General features: G+C 37.8%; 1 protein-coding gene and 1 pseudogene across 2 annotated transcripts in view; both read left to right on the top strand.

Annotated features, from left to right (window-relative positions):
- STOX1 (storkhead box 1) overlaps positions 1-18959 on the top strand; it is a 38929-nt gene extending 19970 nt beyond the window's left edge. Inside the window, exons 2-4 of one of the 2 annotated variants that reach the window (XM_039871973.1) lie at positions 10447-10599; positions 11783-11979; positions 16899-18959. In XM_039871973.1, the coding sequence (XP_039727907.1) occupies positions 10447-10599; positions 11783-11979; positions 16899-16922 (374 nt within the window). In that variant the 3' untranslated portion in view covers positions 16923-18959. Of the gene's footprint in view, positions 1-10446; positions 10600-11782; positions 14121-16898 lie in introns of both variants that reach the window. The other variant, XM_039871972.1, reaches the window with a different exon arrangement.
- On the top strand, positions 14595-14713 carry LOC120609873 (uncharacterized; annotated as a pseudogene).
- Positions 18960-19570: the final 611 nt, after the last annotated feature.

Raw genomic sequence — 19570 nt, forward strand, 5'->3', positions numbered from 1 at the left:
GCATTGGCTGGTATAAATTTCAGAAGCTTTAATTGAGCCCTCAGCAAGACAAACATTTTGCTGATAGCAGAAAATATGAGGAGGAAATTAATGTTAGATGTCTTTGACTAAGTATTTTGGTTAAGGATGTGTTTTGTCGTGTCACATACAAATGAGGGGTAGGTTTGTTTCATAAGAGTTTTAGAGGTAGTAAGCCCAGGGCCAGCACAGTGGCTCAGCAAGGCTTTCGGACACCTGGGCCCTTTCTGCTTTGCTTTCTTTAGTGGGTAGTTTTTTGACATTACGTTTGTTATCTCTTGGTCACAAGATGGCTGCATCCTCTTCAAGATCCAGGCTAGAAGAATCAAGAATGAAAGGGTAAAAGATACAGGAAGGTTCTTTTTTCTTGAAAGGCCTCTTCTCTTGGCAGTGGCAGCTGGCTGCCTTTATCTCATTGACCACAGTGATGTCAATATACACTAGTTTGAAGTGAGGCTGGCAAATGAGTAACATACTTTCCTGCCTCCACACTAGAGGAAAGCAAGGATAAAGGTGATTGGGAATGTGTGTTGAATGTGCTAGCCAACAATATCTGCTACAAAGGGTCACAATAAAATATTACCAAATAGAACCAAGCAAGGCTAGCTAGCATTAGGCTCTACCAGCATCAGTTGTGTTTTCCCAAGTTTCTGCCAGGTGTTCTCCAGGTCATGGTCAGGACTGGTGGCTGGTCAGTTGAGCTATAGGAGTTGGGAAAAGAAAAGTTAGGATTGGCTAAGAAATCCATCCATGTGCAGAACCAATGCCCTACAAGAAAAACTTGAAGTACTAATAATGACAGGGAACAAGGGATGATCAAGTTTAATATCTCGAATTTGGGAAGAAAAGTTAAAGAGTGGTAATGTTGATAGAAAATTGATGTGTATCAAATCTTATTCCAGGTACTTTTGTGTATTTTCCCACAATTATCTTTGAGCCAAAGACTGTTAATCATATCGAATAGTTATGGTAACTAATGAATACTTGAAGAAGGCACACAGTAAATGTGAGTGGATGATTTGAGCCCAGTTCTGCCTGACCAATTCCAGGACTTCACTTACTATCCCATGCTGCCTTAGGCACCCCAAGACCCACAGGGACAACTCTTACTCTTCTTCCTTATGGTCTTGCCCAAACATCCATAGACTTCTGAGAATGGCATTTAGGAGGGGTACCCAAGCATGCTGAGTCCCAGTCCTACCAGTTATAACACTCATGTGGGGTTATGATTACCTCCAAGCACTGCTCTTCCACCAGAATCAGAGCCCCTTGAGGACAAGGACCGTGTCCTGTTCACTGTTGTATCCCCAGTAACTGGCATATAGTAGGTACTCAGTAAATATTTGCTGGCTAAGGAACAATTGAAGGATTGTACTATTATACTACCAAGATTTTATGAATGCCAGTGCTGCACCGTAATAGCCACTCGCATGTTTCTTAATTGGTCCGTGTAGGAAGGAGAATGTATCTCCATCTGATGGAATCAGAGAACAATTCACGGGGGAGCCAGTCAGCATTTGAGCCAGTCTTCATGAGAGGATTTTGAAACACTGAGGTGTGGGGAAGAGTGCTTTTGGTAGAGGAAATAGGGACCAGATTGCTGAGTTGAGAAAGTACACACCATTCAGGGAGAAGCCAGTTTTGAATAGAGAAGAATCACAACTGAAAGGTAATAATAGGTATTAGAGAAAAGGGATTGTTGCCAAATATGATTGGGAAACATTGAGTTAAATAAACTAGGTTGTCCATTTGTCCATTATCGTTCTCAGAGCCTTTAATAGTGCCCCTGTGACTCCAATCAGCATTTCTCAAACATTCGGCCTTGGGTCCCTTTTCTTGCAGAACATTTCATGGGAATCAGTTTTCCACAGAACACATTTTGAGAAATGCTGACCTAGCTCAGCCCCATATTTATAGACAAGGAAACCGAGGCCCAGAGAAGTGGCGTACTCAGAGCCACATAGCAGATCCTGGATTAGAATCTCTTTCAGGTCTCTTGACCTCCAGTATAATGCTCATTTGTAATGCGAAGACTATGTGTATATAAAGGACAGCTTATTCATCCCAGGGAACTTTTATTTATATATTATTCAAACAACCTTGATGCTAAAATTTTCCTCTAGTGTTGTATATTGGTATTTTCATCACTATGACTCTGAGCAGAGATGAGTGCTGCCGGTCACTGTCATGGTCTGTGCGGCCTCCAGAATCTTGGGAGGAAGGTTCATCTTAAATCAGTCCCAGGTTGTCTGGAGGGCAAAGAAAGGATGTTCTCCTGCACAGACCTTTTTAGGCAGATACAAGGACTATAGCAGTTTACAATTTGTGCTTCTCTCCTCAGCTATTCCTCGTCCCCATCCCTTATACTTGGTGTGTTAGGCAGAATGGCCTGCCAAAATATGTCCACATCTGAATCCCTGGAACCTGTGAACATGTTACCTTACATGGCAAAAAAACCTTTGCAGATGTAATCAAATTATAGACTCTAGAGATTATAATATATTATCTGGGTAGGCCCAATCTAATCACATGAGCCCTTAAAAGCAGAGAACTTTCTCTGGCTGAAAGCAGGGCTAAGCAATGGAAGAGCTAATCGACTGTAAAGATGATACGATGCTGTCTTTGAAGACGAAATGCAGGTGGCTTTAAGTTGCTCAGAAGAGACTCCCGTTTGACAGTCATCAAGGGAACAGGGACCTCAGTCCTCAGTCCTGTGACCACAGAGAATTGATTTCTGTCCCAAATCCAAGTGAACATGGAAGCAGAGTCTTCTCCAGAGTCTCCAATTAGAGCCTAGGCCATGAGACCCAGAGCCAAGGAACCAGTGCAGCCCACTGGACTTCTGGCCTATAGACTATGAGATAATAAATTTGTGTTGTTCTGAAGCTACTAAATTTATTTTTACAGCCTTAGAAAACCAGCACAGTTGGGTAAAATCGTTAACATATTCAAAGTAGAAGCCTAAAGGGCTTGGGGGCTGAGTGTGAATGAGTTTTAGTGTTTTTTAAAAAACAGCTGGTTTGGGTCATTCACATCTCTCTGTCCCAGTCAGGAGGTCCTGTATCTTTACCCAAATTGAGGATGGTGGTCATGGGTGAAGGCTGCTAGAGACTCAAAGGACTCCTGGAAGTAGGGCCACCTCTCTGTTTTTACTACATTTATGTACTGTCCTGACAACCAAATCATAGGGTCCCTATCATAAATGGCCCAAAGGCCTCTGCAACTCAACTGATAATAGATATTAGTGGATGTATCACTTGAAAAGAAAGTGGCTGCTAATTTACTAATCCTGACAGGTCGAAGTGTGATTATTAAAGAAAATAGCACTAAGGACTCCTGCTGTTGAACAGCCCAGCTTTCCAAGGGAAGCCTTTAGCTTTTCAGCAGAGGGCATTTCCAGAAAGGAAGCCATTTGTCTAGGAGTCCAAAATCAACACCATTGTACTTGAGAAAGAATTTCAGCTTCCATAGTAGATAAACTGACTACCCTTTTTCTGAGTCTTGGTATACTTTTGTTTCTAAATGTAGAGTAAAGTGTTTGTACTCTTTTATTTTACTAAAATAAAAGGGAGACATGGAGAGGGGCTTGGTTTTGCTGGCCTGAAACCTTTCTTCTTTTTGTTCCCATTTTGTTTGATTTTCTGAACCTATTTAAAGTTGTAACACAATAGATCTAATTATTTAAAGCCATGGAAATTTTTGCACAGCATCTTATCTCTGATGAGATGCACTGTTACAAAATACTTTCATTTTTAAAAGGTCAGGATTAATTTTAAAGAAATTTGGAAATTCTGTATTGGGATTAAAGTACAGTTTAAAATCATGAAAGCTGCTTAGATTACTTAGAACAAAACATCTTTTTTTTTTTTTATTAAACTTGAGTGTATCTGCAGACTGTTTTATTCATGCTCTATTGTCATCTCTAATGCACTAGAAGATATCTTTCCCACAGTGTGATTCAATACAGGCACCCAAAAGGATGGTCTCAGATTTCATGTATCCCGGTAATTAGTGGAGTTTGAGCGGCTCAGTTTAACCGTTTGAAGGTCAATAATGCATGAATTTCTGGCAGACTGCCTAGCACAGAGTTCATAAACACACTTGTATAGGGACTAAACATTTTTATACTAAAGAAAGTTTTGTGTTTTGAATATGAAACAATGTTTAAGATTAGTTTTGCCTAGAATTTAGTTTTATGGCAAATTCATGTCTTAGTAGCATACAAAAAAGTTCTGGTGTGAATGCTTTACAAATTTCCAAGGACTCTTCCCTTTGTTTTGTATATTTGGTAGCCAGTCTCTTATGGACCTTAAAATAAAATGCAAGTATTCTGGATTAAAATGTCAGAATTTAGATTCCACGAGGAGACCCTCTCGGGATTTGTTTAGATGCCTTAAAATATGTTAAATGTAAATATCGCACTGCAGTTTACTTTTTCCCCTAAAGAGAAAGTTTTTATATCAAACTTTAATTTTTACCCTGAAATTTAACTGGAGGATTCAAATATCAAAATAAACACATTCAATTTTGATAAAGATGCCCTTACTTCAGGGGTTTTCACAGTGGACAAAGCAAACAGGATTGGGGCAAGGCAGACTGTAACATGATTTCGGTTCTGCCTTTCTCACTTGGAGACCTGAGGTCCCATGTCTCCTTTGCATCTGGCTGTTTCCTCTAAAATGGTCATGATACCAAATCTCACCTTAAACTAATTGATAATGACATTCAAGATGTGGAGTGAAGATGTCTAACCCCAATATTGTTGCCCCTGCATCTGACCTTTACTCTAGGTACTAGGACTGATTACTGTCACTTCTATTGGCTTTGCTCTCCATACCCACCAACCCTGGGGAAAATAATCTTGGTGGACAAGCCACTATATTGACACCAGTGCTCCCAATTATGAGAATGAATAGTTTAGGCTTGCTTTACTGTTACTAAAGCTTCCAACTGATGCTCTATAACTGGCAGATAGGAGTCCAGCGTTCCTGGCTGAAGATTTCTCCAGTATCACAGTTTGAGGAGGGTCTGTCTGATCTACTCTAGCCTTCTCTGGGTCTGGTGAAAGACAGTCTTGCTGTGTCCATATTTGTTATGAATGTACCTCCTGCTGTTTTACACTGGGGCACGAGTGTTGAAACCGTGTGAACTGGCTAGGAAACGACTCTTTCAGACTTTTTTTTTGCTGTTAGGAAACAGCTAGGATAGGGTATTCTGCCTTCCACGTGAGGCATATGGAGGCCTTTGTGTCCCGACATAGAGAAACCACTCCCCTTTCCTCAGAATTTTGGTGAGGTCTTTGATTACACTGGATCATTGTTGAGCTATTGTCACCAACTTCAGGAGCAAGCAAGTTGTAGTTTTCCAGGGTTCTGCTTCTATTGGCCAAGGGCTTTTAGGCTACTGTCATTAGGCACCAGGGGGCAGGGATTGATTGCCTAGGGTTACATGAATTTGTTTCTGTCACACAGGAGGCTGATTCTAGTCACAGATTGAGATCCCAAGCTATAAGGAGCCTGCCCTGGACTTTATTGGATGTCATCAGTTTTAATAGTTAAGAGGTCCATATTTTCATTTTCTAATTGGGTATCTTTGTGCTGCATTCATTTAATTTGCCTTGCACTATTTTCCCCCCAGAGAGTAGACTTTTATTATAACTTGGAAATTTAAAAATTTTTTTATACCAACTAAATCCTTTGAAAGTACAGCAAGGTATGGATAAATTAACAAAAATGCCCTTTACAGAAAAGATGGTATCAAATGTAGTAGGCACAAATATATGTGATTCTGCTTTGTTGGTATTTTTGTGAAACCAGTCTTTCAGCCTAAACACTTCTCCCATTTCTGCAACACCCAAGAGTACAAGACTGTAAACAGAGAGAGCATTGTTGTTACTGTTTACTCTGACTCACAGTCTGCCCTAGCCTTCTGATCCTTGCTCCTTCTAAAGGGTCAGAGGTCTATAGCAGGCCTGGACCTAAGGATGCTCTTCAATTATCCATAGTAGTTGAGGATAAAGCCAAAGGGCTGGACTTCTCTTACTAAGAAAGCTGTAAGTGGGATCTTCTACACTGAAAGTTAATTTTTGTATTTTAGTCATTCCAAGAACATAAGAAATTCAGAATTAATGGAAACAAACTGTAGTGATAGCCTGAAAATGATTTCTGCATCTGTCACAGATGATCCCATGTCAGAGTTTACTCTGCTTTTCTGTACAAAAAACTCTGGATGATTTATGCACCTAAAGGCGTATCTTAGCAACGGTTGTGAAGGAAATGTACTTAGAAACTTCTAGGCTTTGTCTAGAAAGGAGATTCAAAGTAGAGGTTAAATGTGACATAGCAAGTTCTCTAAAATGCAGCTGATATATAGTTGTACTAATGTTAAGGAGAAAAAAATAATTTGTCTTTCTAATTGTTGTAGTAGATTTGTTTACTCTTTTAAAATACACATCTCCTTGTGATCATTTTATAAGATACATAAATGTTGAGTCCCTATGTTGTACACCTGAAACTAGTATAATATTGTATGTCAGCTATAATTAAAAATAAATTTAAACTTTAAAAAATGAACAACACATTCCCCATGTATTTATAATCCATGGTAAGGATAATAAATACAGTTTCTAAGAGTGTCTGGATTTGGCAAGCAGTGTTAGGATTCTTTAAAAGTTGTTTGGGATTTTAAAAAGGTAAGAAAAATGTTCTCTGTTTCTTATACATTTCTGCTTGTCAATAAAAGTAGTGCTTTCTGAAAAATCTACTTTTTAACTTTTAACTTGAAATAATTATAAGTATACAAGAGGTTGCCAAGAAATGTACAGGAACATCTCCTGCACTCCTCTCCCTAACTCATGAAAAATCTATTTTGACTATTAGTTTCCCTATGAAAAGAAGAAATGAGCTTCAGGATTGAACTGGAAAATGGGCTGCTTCAGATCTAGCCCAAAGGTATAGTGGAGACCCCAATCCTGGACCCCAGTAATGCTTCCTTGTTTCATTTGCACAGAAATGGATGATGCACTGTATTTCTATCCACTCAGCTCTGCTCTTAGTATATTCCCTCACTCTCCATCTCATGTTCAGAGTGACTAGGCTTAGGGTAGGGGTGAAGTGAGTCTCGAATGTGTATTGTGTGATTGAGCAAGAAGGCCTTAGGTTTTGCTCTCTACTCCAGTACTCCAGCCCTTTTTAGAACAGGTGACTTTTCCCCACATCTTATTTGAATTAAGGACTTCTAGTCCACATGAAGTAGAGGCAGGTAGTCAATTTAAAATCACATATAAGAAAAAAGTCAGTGTTTTATGAGATGAAGATATATGAAAGTTTATTTTTCGTATGTTTTAAGTAAGCACACGGAGTTATGTTAAAGAAGCTTACAGATATTCAAATTGTACTTTAATTCTATGTTTTGTCTGGTTGAGGAGGGAGATAAAAGAGAAGTAAATCTCAGATGCCGAAGGAAAAAAAAAGACAAAGAGGAATGAAGGAGAGAGCTTATTGCCCTTAGCTCAGAGGTAGAATTTCTAGGAGGATTTTGAGTTTTAGATGAATTTTTGTCCCATTTGGACAGTTTCAGCACCATCTCTCATCACTGTTTTTTGAAATGATAATTGATTAGCCATTCATCCTAGTTTCTCAGAATGCAGTAGGTATCCTAGTGTCACCCAATGAGATAGCCACAAGCACACCAAGAAGAGATCCTTTCCTAGGCTGCTAAAGCAGAAATTCAGCTCTGTATTGTGACCTCCCAAGTCAAAAGTGCCTCAGCCTGACAAAGAAACTTAAGTAAACAAGGAAACAGACCAGCGTGAGGTATAACAGCAAACTGCTTATCAGTTTCCTTATGGAAGTCCTTTATCTTCAGGCAGATACAATAAGTACTATGGGCCGTTTACCAGCTTTGGCTACAACCCTTCCTTCATTGCCAGTCTTCACCGCCTGCCTTCTACTTCAGCAGCCTGTGCAATGTGCAGGCTTCTTCACTGTCACTGGAAGAGTTAACTGCAGGATTTGTACAGCCAAGTTTTCTCAGTTCTTTGTCTTCCTTCTGGCTACACTTGACTCTCCCTGCAGCCCCCAAGCCTGTTTGTCGTATGGTTAGCTACTTGAACATTGCTATCATTAACATCCTCACCCTACCACTGCAAAGATCTGAGTACGAACTCAGATCTGCAGCATGGACATCACCTGAGAGGTTGTTAGAAATGCAGAATCACAGGCTTGGTCTGAGACCTTCTGAATCAGAATCTGCACATTAGCACAGTCCCCTGATGATTCTCATATGTACATTAACGTTTTAGAAGCACTGTTGGCCTCTCTGGCTCTCATCCTTTTTTTTGCCACTTCACCTGCCAGAAACCACACTTAAATCTCCTTGAGACTCAGTTTCCTTTATAATCTTCATATAGGTTTTTAAAATTTCCTAATATACTCCAAGAATAGCTCCTCAGACCCCCTTGCACACGTCATCTCTTTATTCTCATTTTTTTACTCCTCCCATTCCTATTTACTCTCTCTCTAACTTTCCAGAGATCAGATGATCTTCCTGTGCTATTTTTTTTCCTTCTATGCCTCAGTATATTTTCTGTCTTCTGCCACCTTCCGTTTTTTTCTCAAGTCTTAAATGAGGTATTATCTTCCTCATTTCTAGAGTAGTTCTTCTACCTGTACCTTTTATACATTTTACCTTTCCCCTTTGGGATCTTGCTGTCTTACTGGTCTTCTCTCTCCCAATGATCGTTTCTATCATTGCCACTAAGCCTTTCATTTTGACATCCAAATGTACAGAGATCTTTTAAGAAAATCACCATATATTCACATTCACTTGATCCTGTTCCTTTCTGATTTGTGTTCTATTTCTCTTCTTTCATTGTGGTTTACAGTTGGCATTGTTTTCCTCCCTTCATCCCGAGCATTTGACAATAGAGACATTTTTGGTTGCTGCACCTGTGGGGGATGCTGCTGGCATTAGTGGGTAGAGACCAAGGACACTACTATAAACTTCCTACAATACAGAAGACAGACCTGCACAACAAATAATTATCTGGCTAGGGTGACCAGCCATCCCTGTTTGCCTTTGACTTCCTCAGGTATAGCACTGAAAATCCTGTATCCCAGGAAACCCCTCAGTTCTGGGTGTACTATAATGCTTGGTCACCCTATATCTGGCCCAAAATGTTAAAAGTGCTGAAGCTGAGAAACCCTGCCCCAGAAGGAAGATCCATTAACTTTTTTACTCACCAGCTTCCTTCCCTTGATCCTGAATTTGTGTTCTTTTCTATGGAAACAGTTCTCTTGAAAGTCCCCATTGGTCATCTTTCAATCAAGAAATCCAATGGTCCTTTCTCTTCCTCTTCAACCATTTTGATCTCTTTCAAGCATTTGATGCTGTTGATTTGCTATTCACTTTGAAGTGTTTTTTCTTCTTATATTCTTGATTCTCTCCCTCCTACCCTCATTACTATGCTTTATCTCTTTCATGGTGTCCTATTTCTACTCTCTTAAATGTAGGTAGTCCCTTAGTTAAGTGTTCTTTGGCTCTCTTCTTTACTCTCATGTTAAATAATTGATTACAGTCTTTGGCTTCAAATCTTATATCTATTAGTTGATTCCTAAACCTCTTTCCTGAGTCCCAGTCTTTTATTTCCAATTAATTGAGAGGTTCCCTTGGATGTCCAGCAGATCTGAAACTTAACCTGAGTAAAGGCAGGTTAAGAAGAACATTCATAAGTTGGCAAAGAGGAAAGACCATATGGTTTAACTTATATTTCCAGCCCTATCTTCCACTTTGTTCTGAAATACTCCTTAAACTCTCTCTAACCGGGATAACTCTATCCATTCTTTTACATACCTTGTGTTTTCCTCTTTCCATCGTTTTGCTCATGTCTTCTTGCTAATTGGAAAACACTTCTGCCCTTTTCTTTTTCAAATCTTCCTAATTCCAATCAGGATAGTGTGGAATGATGAAAATATTGTAATAGGTGTCAGAAGGCCTATTTCTGTTACTTTACTTGCTTTTAGACCTTGGGACAATTACTTGAGCTTTCTATGGCTATATTTAAATAAAGAAATAATAATCTCATTCGTGCCTGTCTCAGATAGCTGATATGAAAAAAAATGCTTTGAAATATGTGAATTATTATTGAACTCTGATAGCAGTTTGTGCCTTTCATATGGAAACTTTTTCTTGTGACAAATACTACAAGCTTCTTAGAAGTAGGGACTATAATGTAAATCCTTTTCTTCTACAGTCTCTATTATTGTGTTTGTCATGTTAAAAGAGTCTGAGTAAAGACTGATGAAAAAATAGCAGTTTCACCTGCTATTCAGTCTTTATAACTATTCTTGATTCTCTAATTCCAAGTATTTTACACTATATCAAATTTATCACCTTTCCTTTTTTTTTTTTTTTTAATTTCCAATTTAGGTGATGTCTTTCCAGTGCAAATGAATCCAATAGCCCAAGCTCAGTTTATACCTTTGGCCGAAGTTCTTTGCTGTGCTATATCCGATATGAATGCTGCTCAGATTGTAGTAACACAGGAATCACTATTGGAGCATTTGATGAAACATTACCCAGGTAGAGTAACAAGTTTTTCTCTGTTAGTTCATTGCATGTGTTTGTTTTCTATTTATAAATCATCTTAAACACAGATAAACTGGGCGATATCCAATTTTTTTCTATTATAGAACCTTATATTAGAGCCCTGCCAAGAAAAGGCCTACATCAGCAAATTTGATAAGGGTATTTTTTTTTTACTTTCCAATTAACTTTTTCAAAAATAACACTCATGGCAATAAATAAATGAGACTCTGTAGAAAGGAGTACAAAGCAAAAAAGGAAAAGTTTATCTTCTCCCCTCACCTCTTTGTATTGTTTATAATAGTTTCTTATGTATACATTCATAAATTGTGCTTGAGGATATGTATCCTTTTTAATATAACAAATTGGATCATTCTATAATTCCCTTTGTGCTTTTTTTTTAACTTAAAAACATTTCATAGATATTTACGTATCAGCATATATTGATCTATCTCATTATTTGCATAGCTGCATGATATTACAATGTGTGAATGTAGGAGAATATTTTTTTAATTTTTCTCATTATAAAATGAATATGCTTATTATAGAAAAATCCAGAAAATTTAGAAAAGTAACCACTTACAGTATTGCCACTCAAGGGAAATCAGATGGCAACATATTGATGTATTTTCTTCCAATGCTATACAAACATTTTGAACATTGTTTTTATGATATAATTTTGAACCCTGCTATTTGGGAAAGGGAATTTCTTTTAAAATTCTTACTTTCCCAGTTTGGAAAACCACCGTAATCCAGATTTTAGGTAGTTTGCCCTCACCCAAGCACACACTGGTTTTCATTTTCTCTTTAGATTCTTATTGAGATTTAAGCTATGAGATTGGTTTTCAAATTCTCCCATGTTTGCTCTCAAAAATACTTTCCTTAGGCAAAATTTAAATTTATAATGGAGTTGCGTAACTAATGTTTGTATTTGAATGAACTCAGATTATTTCTTTCTACTGAACTATTAGCCTAGCCATATGTCTTTGTGTGGACCAAATTATATTCCTGTTATTCAGTTAAATTATGATCATCATTAATGCTCTGGCATTTTAATTACATATATTATAATTAACTCTGGGTTGATCAAGCAAATGTGTGGTCATTTCTGAATTACTGATTTCACTCATTAAAATGTTTCTCATTCAAAATACCACTGTAATATGCTTGTTCGTTTTAGGCATTGCAATTCCACCTCAAGATATTCTCTATACCACTTTGGGAACTCTGATTAAAGAAAGAAAGATTTATCACACTGAAGAAGGATATTTCATAGTTACTCCTCAGACTTACTTCATCACAAATACAACCCCCAAAGGCAGTAAGAGAGTCCGAGCAGATGAAAGTCGTGCAGCGCCAACTTGCATCACGTATCTGGTGAGCATGGAGAGCTGTGCAGAGTTAGCCAAAGAAAATGCTGCCCCTGTTTCCCATTGTCAGTCTTGCCAGTGTTTCCCTGATGTGTGCACTCAGGATCCACAGGAGCCACCAGCTGCTGCAGAATTGACTAGAAAAGGCCAGAAAGGCCTTGGGGAATCCAAATTTTTGATACAGAATCGAGCAGTTTCAGTGTCTGAGGAGAATCACATCTTGGAGAGCACCAAACCTTCGCCATGCACAAAAAACAGAGATAAAGGCAAGAAGTTTGGCTTTAGCCTGTTCTGGCGCAGTATATCCAGAAAGGAGAAGACCAGAACAGAGCACAGCAGTTTCTCTGCCCAGTTCCCACCAGAAGAGTGGCCTGTCCGAGATGAAGATAACTTGGACAATATCCCTCGAGACGTTGAACATGAGATAATCAAACGAATTAATCCCATTCTGACTGTTGACAACTTAATCAAACATACCGTCTTAATGCAAAAATATGAAGAAAAGAAAAATTATAATAGCCAGGGCACTTCCACTGATATGCTGACAGTCAGGCATAAATATCCTTTAAAAAAGGGAGTTAAGAAAAGGCATGGTCGTTGTGCAAAGCCTCGAAGGCGGGGACATTCTCATAGGGATAGACACAAAGCCAGGAGTCAGGGAAGTGAGCCTCAGGCAGGAAGCATTACACTGGAGAAACACCCCAAGCTCCCTGCTACACAGCCCATCCCCAGAATTAAAAATCCAAATAAAGCAGTAGTTCAGAAACCACACTATGAGAACCCATTAGAGCTAGGTTTGATTTACAAAAAGCGAATCAGTAATCCTTTCCAGGGTTTATCTCACCGTGGGAACCCAATTACCAGAGAGCACAATACCCAGAAGACCATTGATCTGAAACCTAGTCAGATTGGACCAAAGGGAAAGCCTTTCCAAAGGTCAAGGTCTTTGGATTCCTCACGAATCTTTGAGAGGGAAGATGAACAGCCATTTGCTGGACAATGTAAGGATAAACCGAGGGCAGAATCCATTTATATGGCTAACTCTACTGTCAAGCCTATCAGTGACTTTAGAGATCACCTCTTAAATTGCTCTCAATATAGTGTTTCGCAAAATGATAGTAAATGCTGTTCCTTTAGGGAAAGCATGTTGACATATGATGTGTATGGTGGAGAAAACGAGGTAATCCCTGAAGTCTTGAGGAAAAGTTATTCTCACTTTGACACATTAGGAGAGGCAAAAGAAACACAGCATGTCCTGCCATCACTGGGTTCCTCTTCTGTAGACCAAGCATCCTCTGCTTATAGATTAGTTGACAAAACAATACACCAGTTTCAAAATCTTAGTCTTTTGAATTATCCAGTTGGTGCAAACCTTTTGAGACAAGACAGAGACTCAGAGGAAACACCCATGAGAAAGGCTTTTGTCCAGGAAGCAGAGACTTTGAGTCTAGAAAATGAAGTGCTTTCTGATGATGGCCAAACTTTGTATCAGAATAAAGTGGAAAATGATGATGGTGCCTGCAGTTCATTATATCTAGATGAGGATGACTTTTCTGAGAATGATGATTTATGTCAGATGCTGCCTAGCCACATTCAGTGTTCCTTTATAGGGAGAAGCGAGTGGAATCATTTAGGAAAACAAAAGGTGACTGAAAGATCTCTGACTGAGTACAACAGCAAAGTACATAGATTTGAGCCTCAGGTGCTTAAAGGAAATGAAGGTTACAAACCCTCTGGGTTCCTCACTAACTTAGGCGAAAGCCAGAAACCTAATCTCTCTGCTGAAAGCTGTGGCCCCAATTCAGGAATCCGGTCTGGTTTGAACTGTGAAGAGGAACCCTGTGTCGCTGAATGTGTGCAGTCCTCGGCATCTGTAGATGGAAGTATATTTGATTACTATAGCACAAGCAAAGCCAATTCTGAGGCTGAAACCCCACAAGGCTCTTTTGGTGACGCAGGAAAGAAACCAGCCAGCTGGAGTCAGAGTGCTCAGAATCAGGAAATGAGAAAACAATTTACACAAAAGTTAGAACTTTTCAACTCTTCACATATGCCAGTGGTGGCTCAGGATATCCAACATGAACACAGTCACTTGGAAGGAACAGAAAATCATAGTATGGCAGGAGATAGTGGAATAGATTCTCCACGGTAAGTGCACATAAAAGCATTTGATTAGTCTCTATCTCATGGGAATTATTAAAGTTAAGAGCACATTGAGTTACTTAGTGGGAGACTCCTGAATAAACTTTTTTTAATGATACAATTCTGCCACCCTTTACTGAATAAATTGTGTAAAGTTACAATGAAATCTCTTGTGTAATAGGATAGAGTTCATTTTTAATGTGAGCCAAATTTGACTGTTCTACTACTACTAAATCTTGAATTATTTCTAAAAATAGGAACTGCTAAAAACCAAGCATTTCCTGAACTTAGGGTTGGAAGTTTTCACTTGTATTCCTAGTTCTGCATAGGTTGAGAAAGAGATGCTGCTACTTTCCACTAGTATTTTCCAGGCTAATTTGTTTAAATAACATTGTTCAGATTATAAAAATAATATGGTCATAATAGAACATTTGAGAAGTACTGAAACTGAAAAGTATTTCTAAAAAATATAATCACCCAGTCTACGGCCATGCCACCCTGAACAAGTCCAATCCCATCTGATCTCGGAAGCTAAGCAGGGTCGGGCCTGGTTAGTACTTGGATGGGAGACCACCTAAGAAGACTACGTGCTGTAGGCATAAAAAATAAAAAATAAGGGATTGTAAGCTGACAAGGTCCTTATAATCTGTGAGATCAGCCAAGGTTTGCCTCACCTAAAAAAAAAAAAAAAATTATATAGATGTGTGTGTGTGTGTGTGTGTGCGTGCGCGCGTGTGTGTGTGTGTGTATTATAGTCACCCTATTCAGATATTTTTAAAAATCCTTTTGTATTTATTTGGTATATTTATAATACTTCAGGCTGAACATACTGATCTAAATATTTTTATCTATTGAAATCATATTGTAGTTGCTATTTTGCATGTTGCTTTTTTCAGTTATAAAATTTAGCATATATATTTATTAGATTTTTTTATTATATAAAATTATTGTGTACCTCTTTTTGAAAAGTAATACAAGAATGTAAAAAGTAAAACGAAGTTTTCATTCTCCAACCTTTCCCACTCCCATTCCATAGAGGTGACCTAGACACTGTGAACAATTTGGAATATAGTCTTTCAGACATTTTTTTTGTGCATTTATAAATATATTTTGACAACAAATCATATAGAGCTGTGGCTTTTTTCACCTACCATATCATGGATATCCTGCAATCAATACATACAGACCCAACTCATTCTTTTTAATAGTTGTTTAGTATTCCATTATGTGGGCCTTATTATTTATCTAACCATTATTTTCCTTCCTTTGTCATTTAGATTATTCCCATTTTTGTCTATAATAAATATCCAGTGATTGTTTTTACATATAAATATTTGCAGACATTTCTGATAATTTATAATTTAGGCTAACTACTCAGAAGTCTGTTTTTAGAATACCTTTCTTCATTCAGGAACAGATCTTCTCTGCTTGAAACAATAGTTTGATTCATATTAAGTCTTTAAAGTATCAAAACACGTTGTCTCCAAAGTAAATAATGGTGGTGTAAATCAATAAGCTGGGGGTTGCCTTTCTCTCTCTCTGGAAAAAGCAAAACAAAAACAAACCCAAAACAGATAAGGGAAATTATTTCTTGACATGCAATTGAGAATTTAAATGAGCAAAATCTTGAGAAATTTTGATTTCTTATAAATCGCTTATGATTTTCTTGACTTATAACTAATATCATTAATTCCAGTTTAGGGGAAAAAAAGTGCAGCTCGCTGCCAGTGTTCATTTGGCATCACATGTAGAAATGCTACATTTTCTAGGATTTGACGTTTTTAGGAATCAAACTACTAAAAACAATGCTATAAATAGAATGATGTCATTTGTTTCCAAAGACTATCAGTATATACTAGAGTGATGCAAAAATAATAAAAGATATTTTATGACAAACTTTGGGGATAAGGTTAGGACTGTAATCTGTGAGTTATCTTGGGGTAAATGCTGCAGGTGCCACCAGCAAGTATTCTTGGGGCAAATGGGAAAAGGATTAAAGACTTGTAGAGGAAGAGGGAGGGAAGATAGCATTTGAACATCAACTATGTGCCATATTGTTAATATAAAGATTAAGGGGCTAGAAATGAACAAGATGTTGCTACTTGTAGGAAGCTTGCAATTTAGTTGAGACCAACAGACAAATTGGACTCAAGAACAAAGCATAAACTCTTTATAACTGCCAAAAGATGTGGAATTAAGAGTGCTGGGTGGGCTATGTTGTGTGGGGGAAGACTTATTGGAGGACACATTTATGAGACATATCCTAATGTAATGAATATGTGATGGAGAAGAAGCAATGTGGAAAAGGGGGAATGTCAAAAGCAAAATGCCCAAACAGTAATGTGACTTGGCTGAAGCAAGGCAGATAGATGTATTCGATAAGGGACTAACATAGCTTACAGCTCTTAGGAAAGGAACATTGTCAATATGAAAAATATTGTAGTTGGTATGACTTCTCAAAAAAGAAATAAATTACACAAGATGATATTGGTCACTTCAGTTGTGTGGAAGAGTTTTACAGTGACTTTTTTTCTGACTAGAAAATATTTGATACTGGATCTGAGAACAGATGTTCAGAAAATGTGAACTTTATATTGTGCTATTGTGAAGCATTTAAAATGTAAAGAGCACTTTAGATTTTTAAAGGTCGACGTATTTGATAAATGCATCTTAGTGTTAGTAAATGTTATATTGCTTCAAAGAAATGAAAGGTGGTATAATGCCTTGATTAGAAATCCAGGCCCCTTTTGAAGGTAATAATTCTGTTATTTTTAATATCTTTAGGACACAGAGTCTTGCATCCAATAATTCAGTCATTCTGGATGAACTAAAAAGAAGACAGAATTTTCTACAGAATTTTGAAGGCACAAAGAGCAATCAAACACTTACATCTAATTCCTTACTACAGCTAAATCCAGTCATAAATGTTTAATTCTTATATTTCTTTTGGGAACTTTTGGTAAAAATGTACAATATCATATAGGATGTTTTAATCAACTGAGTATATAAGAATTCTCTAAAGCCAAACATGCTATTAATCTCATTACTTATTTTGTTCTAGTTACTGGCTTTTTTCCTTTTTTGACATTTTAAAGCTTTTTTAAAGCTTATTTTACGATGAATTTATTGGGACTATATAGATTGTTTGCAGTAAGAAAAAAAAAACATGGAAATCATGGTCCTCTTCCAATTGAATATAATTAGCTTGCATTTTCAGACATCATCTTCTCAAATATGTAGGATCTTAATTTACTACCCAGCAGTGAATTTCTCTACTCGCACTAATACTGAGTTATTATAAGTGGATCTCACTAGATTTCAACACAAAAATTCAGAAAATAGTGTTTTAGGGTTACATAGATACTTTGTTTACAGCTGAAGTCTTTTACCATTATCAGAAAAAAATATATGTCGATGTGTTGGGTGCTCTGCAACAAGAATTCCTTCCATCCAGTCACTGATGTCAAGGATCTTCTCTGCAACCAGCTTGAACATGAAATAATGGCTCTACATTGTCACTGACTGGCAATGTCTAAAATACCTGTGACAGTAGGCTCTGGCTCAACTGTTTCTCTGGTGCCTCCCCACATTTGAAGCTCTCTCTATAGCATGGCTGTGAGAAGTCAGGATGTTCTCAGATGGCACAGAGATAAAAGAAGAATGGCTGGAAATGGCTTATCAGTGAAGTAAAGGGAGGTTCTGCATTAGAGATCTAGAGAAGAGAAACCATTTGATCCATTTCCATTCATGATAAGACCCTTCATGGCTTTGCCAGAATTTTTATGGTAGGCCTTTTTAGACCAAGTAGTGGAATAATCAAGACAGGTTTTAGGTAGATGCTAATGCTGACTTATGGTTGAAGGGATGTTTCTTCTAAGAGGTTTCTAAGGATTGTCAAGGCCTTAGATCTCAATGATGATTGAATCATTGGAGAGTGTCTCTTTCCAGCTCTCACTGTTCTGCTGACAGTGACAGCCAGATAAAGCTCAGCACAGTGGAGAGCTTGCCTCCAGGCCCTGTGGGAGTGCAGAGGAGAGGAGATCAGATAAGATCAGTTCTGACTATGGTTTTCATTGGCCTTGACCAACCTATCATGGCATTCCAAAATGATTAGCTCTGTTCACAAGGGCATTCAAAACTGGACAAAGTACCAAAAAGGGTAATCTGGGGAGAAACACCTTTTGGGGGAGGCATTGCTTTAGGTGATCTTATAGCTTCGAATTAGCATCAGTGAATCAAAGTTACAAGGAAGATTTCAGTATGAAGAATGTTGCATTAGTCAAACCTATCTGTAGATGAAATAGCTTTGTAAACAAATGAATTTCCCATTATTTAGGGCATTCAAGCAGAGGCTTGGTGATCCCTTGACTACTATGTTGCAGAGGTATTTCCAGTACTTAGTTTTATCAGGATGGCTGAAATATAGACGATTTTGAAGATTCCTTCCAATGGTACTGTTTTGTGCTTATAAGATTCAGTGAGTGTTACCTGTCAAATACATCTCAAAAAAAAAAAAATGATTCAGCGAGGATCTTGCAAAATACTGGATTGACATAAGATTCCTGAGCATTGCGTCTAGTTCTCTATTTCTGCACCTATCCCTGCCAATCCTTGGAAGAAGGAGCACTAGCAACTCTGTTCTGTCTTCGAATTTGGACCCGGACAAGTTTCTTAGCAGAAAGGAATCCAAAGTCTCGTGGCTCTAGCCATATCTAGGGACCAATGAAAGCCATCTAATTTTGCTACTGGATGCATTATGACATTCTCTAAATGTATTAAGGTGGAGCCTATTATGAAACCAATAAACTTCCGTTCTAAATAAAACATATGACTACAGAAATTAAAGATGTGTATTGTTCTTTGGGAGGTTATTCTCTAAAATAGGTGACTTGCGTTTTCCTCCAGTATTTTTTGTGTGTGGAAATTTTAGTTCTTTATTTTTCTTCCCAATGATAGTCTGTTCTCTAATGAGAAAACTCCTAAGCATGATGACCAGAGCTTAGGAGAAAAACAAGTTTGAATCCCAGTTCCAATCCTTAGTAGCTGTGTAATGGAGAAAGTTATCAAACTTCTCTGATTCAGTTTTCTCATCTGTAAAAGGAAGATAGTAATGATACCTTACATATTGTTACAAGATTTGAGGATAATCTATCGAAATGCCCAATGCAGCAGGCCCCTAATATTGTTATGTGTGTTTTTATATATTCACAAAACTTGTCTGATAGGTAAATACATGGCCTACTATACAGGTCCCCTGCTTTTTGCCAGGTTTTCTGGAGTTCTTCCATTTAGAGATTCAATCCTTTAGGTGAAGATTAGAGAAAGTATCATCAAAATCTAGATATGCCTGGGGAAGGTATTATTTCTTTGGCTAACAAATTTTCAGTTAATATTGTATGCTATCAATAGGAACAAAATATGCAAAGCATGGGCTTATTGTAGACATTTATACTGTG

The sequence above is a fragment of the Pteropus medius genome, unplaced genomic scaffold (assembly GCF_902729225.1).
Source record: "Pteropus medius unplaced genomic scaffold, Ma_sr-lr_union100, whole genome shotgun sequence".
Taxonomy (NCBI): Eukaryota; Metazoa; Chordata; class Mammalia; order Chiroptera; family Pteropodidae; genus Pteropus; species Pteropus medius.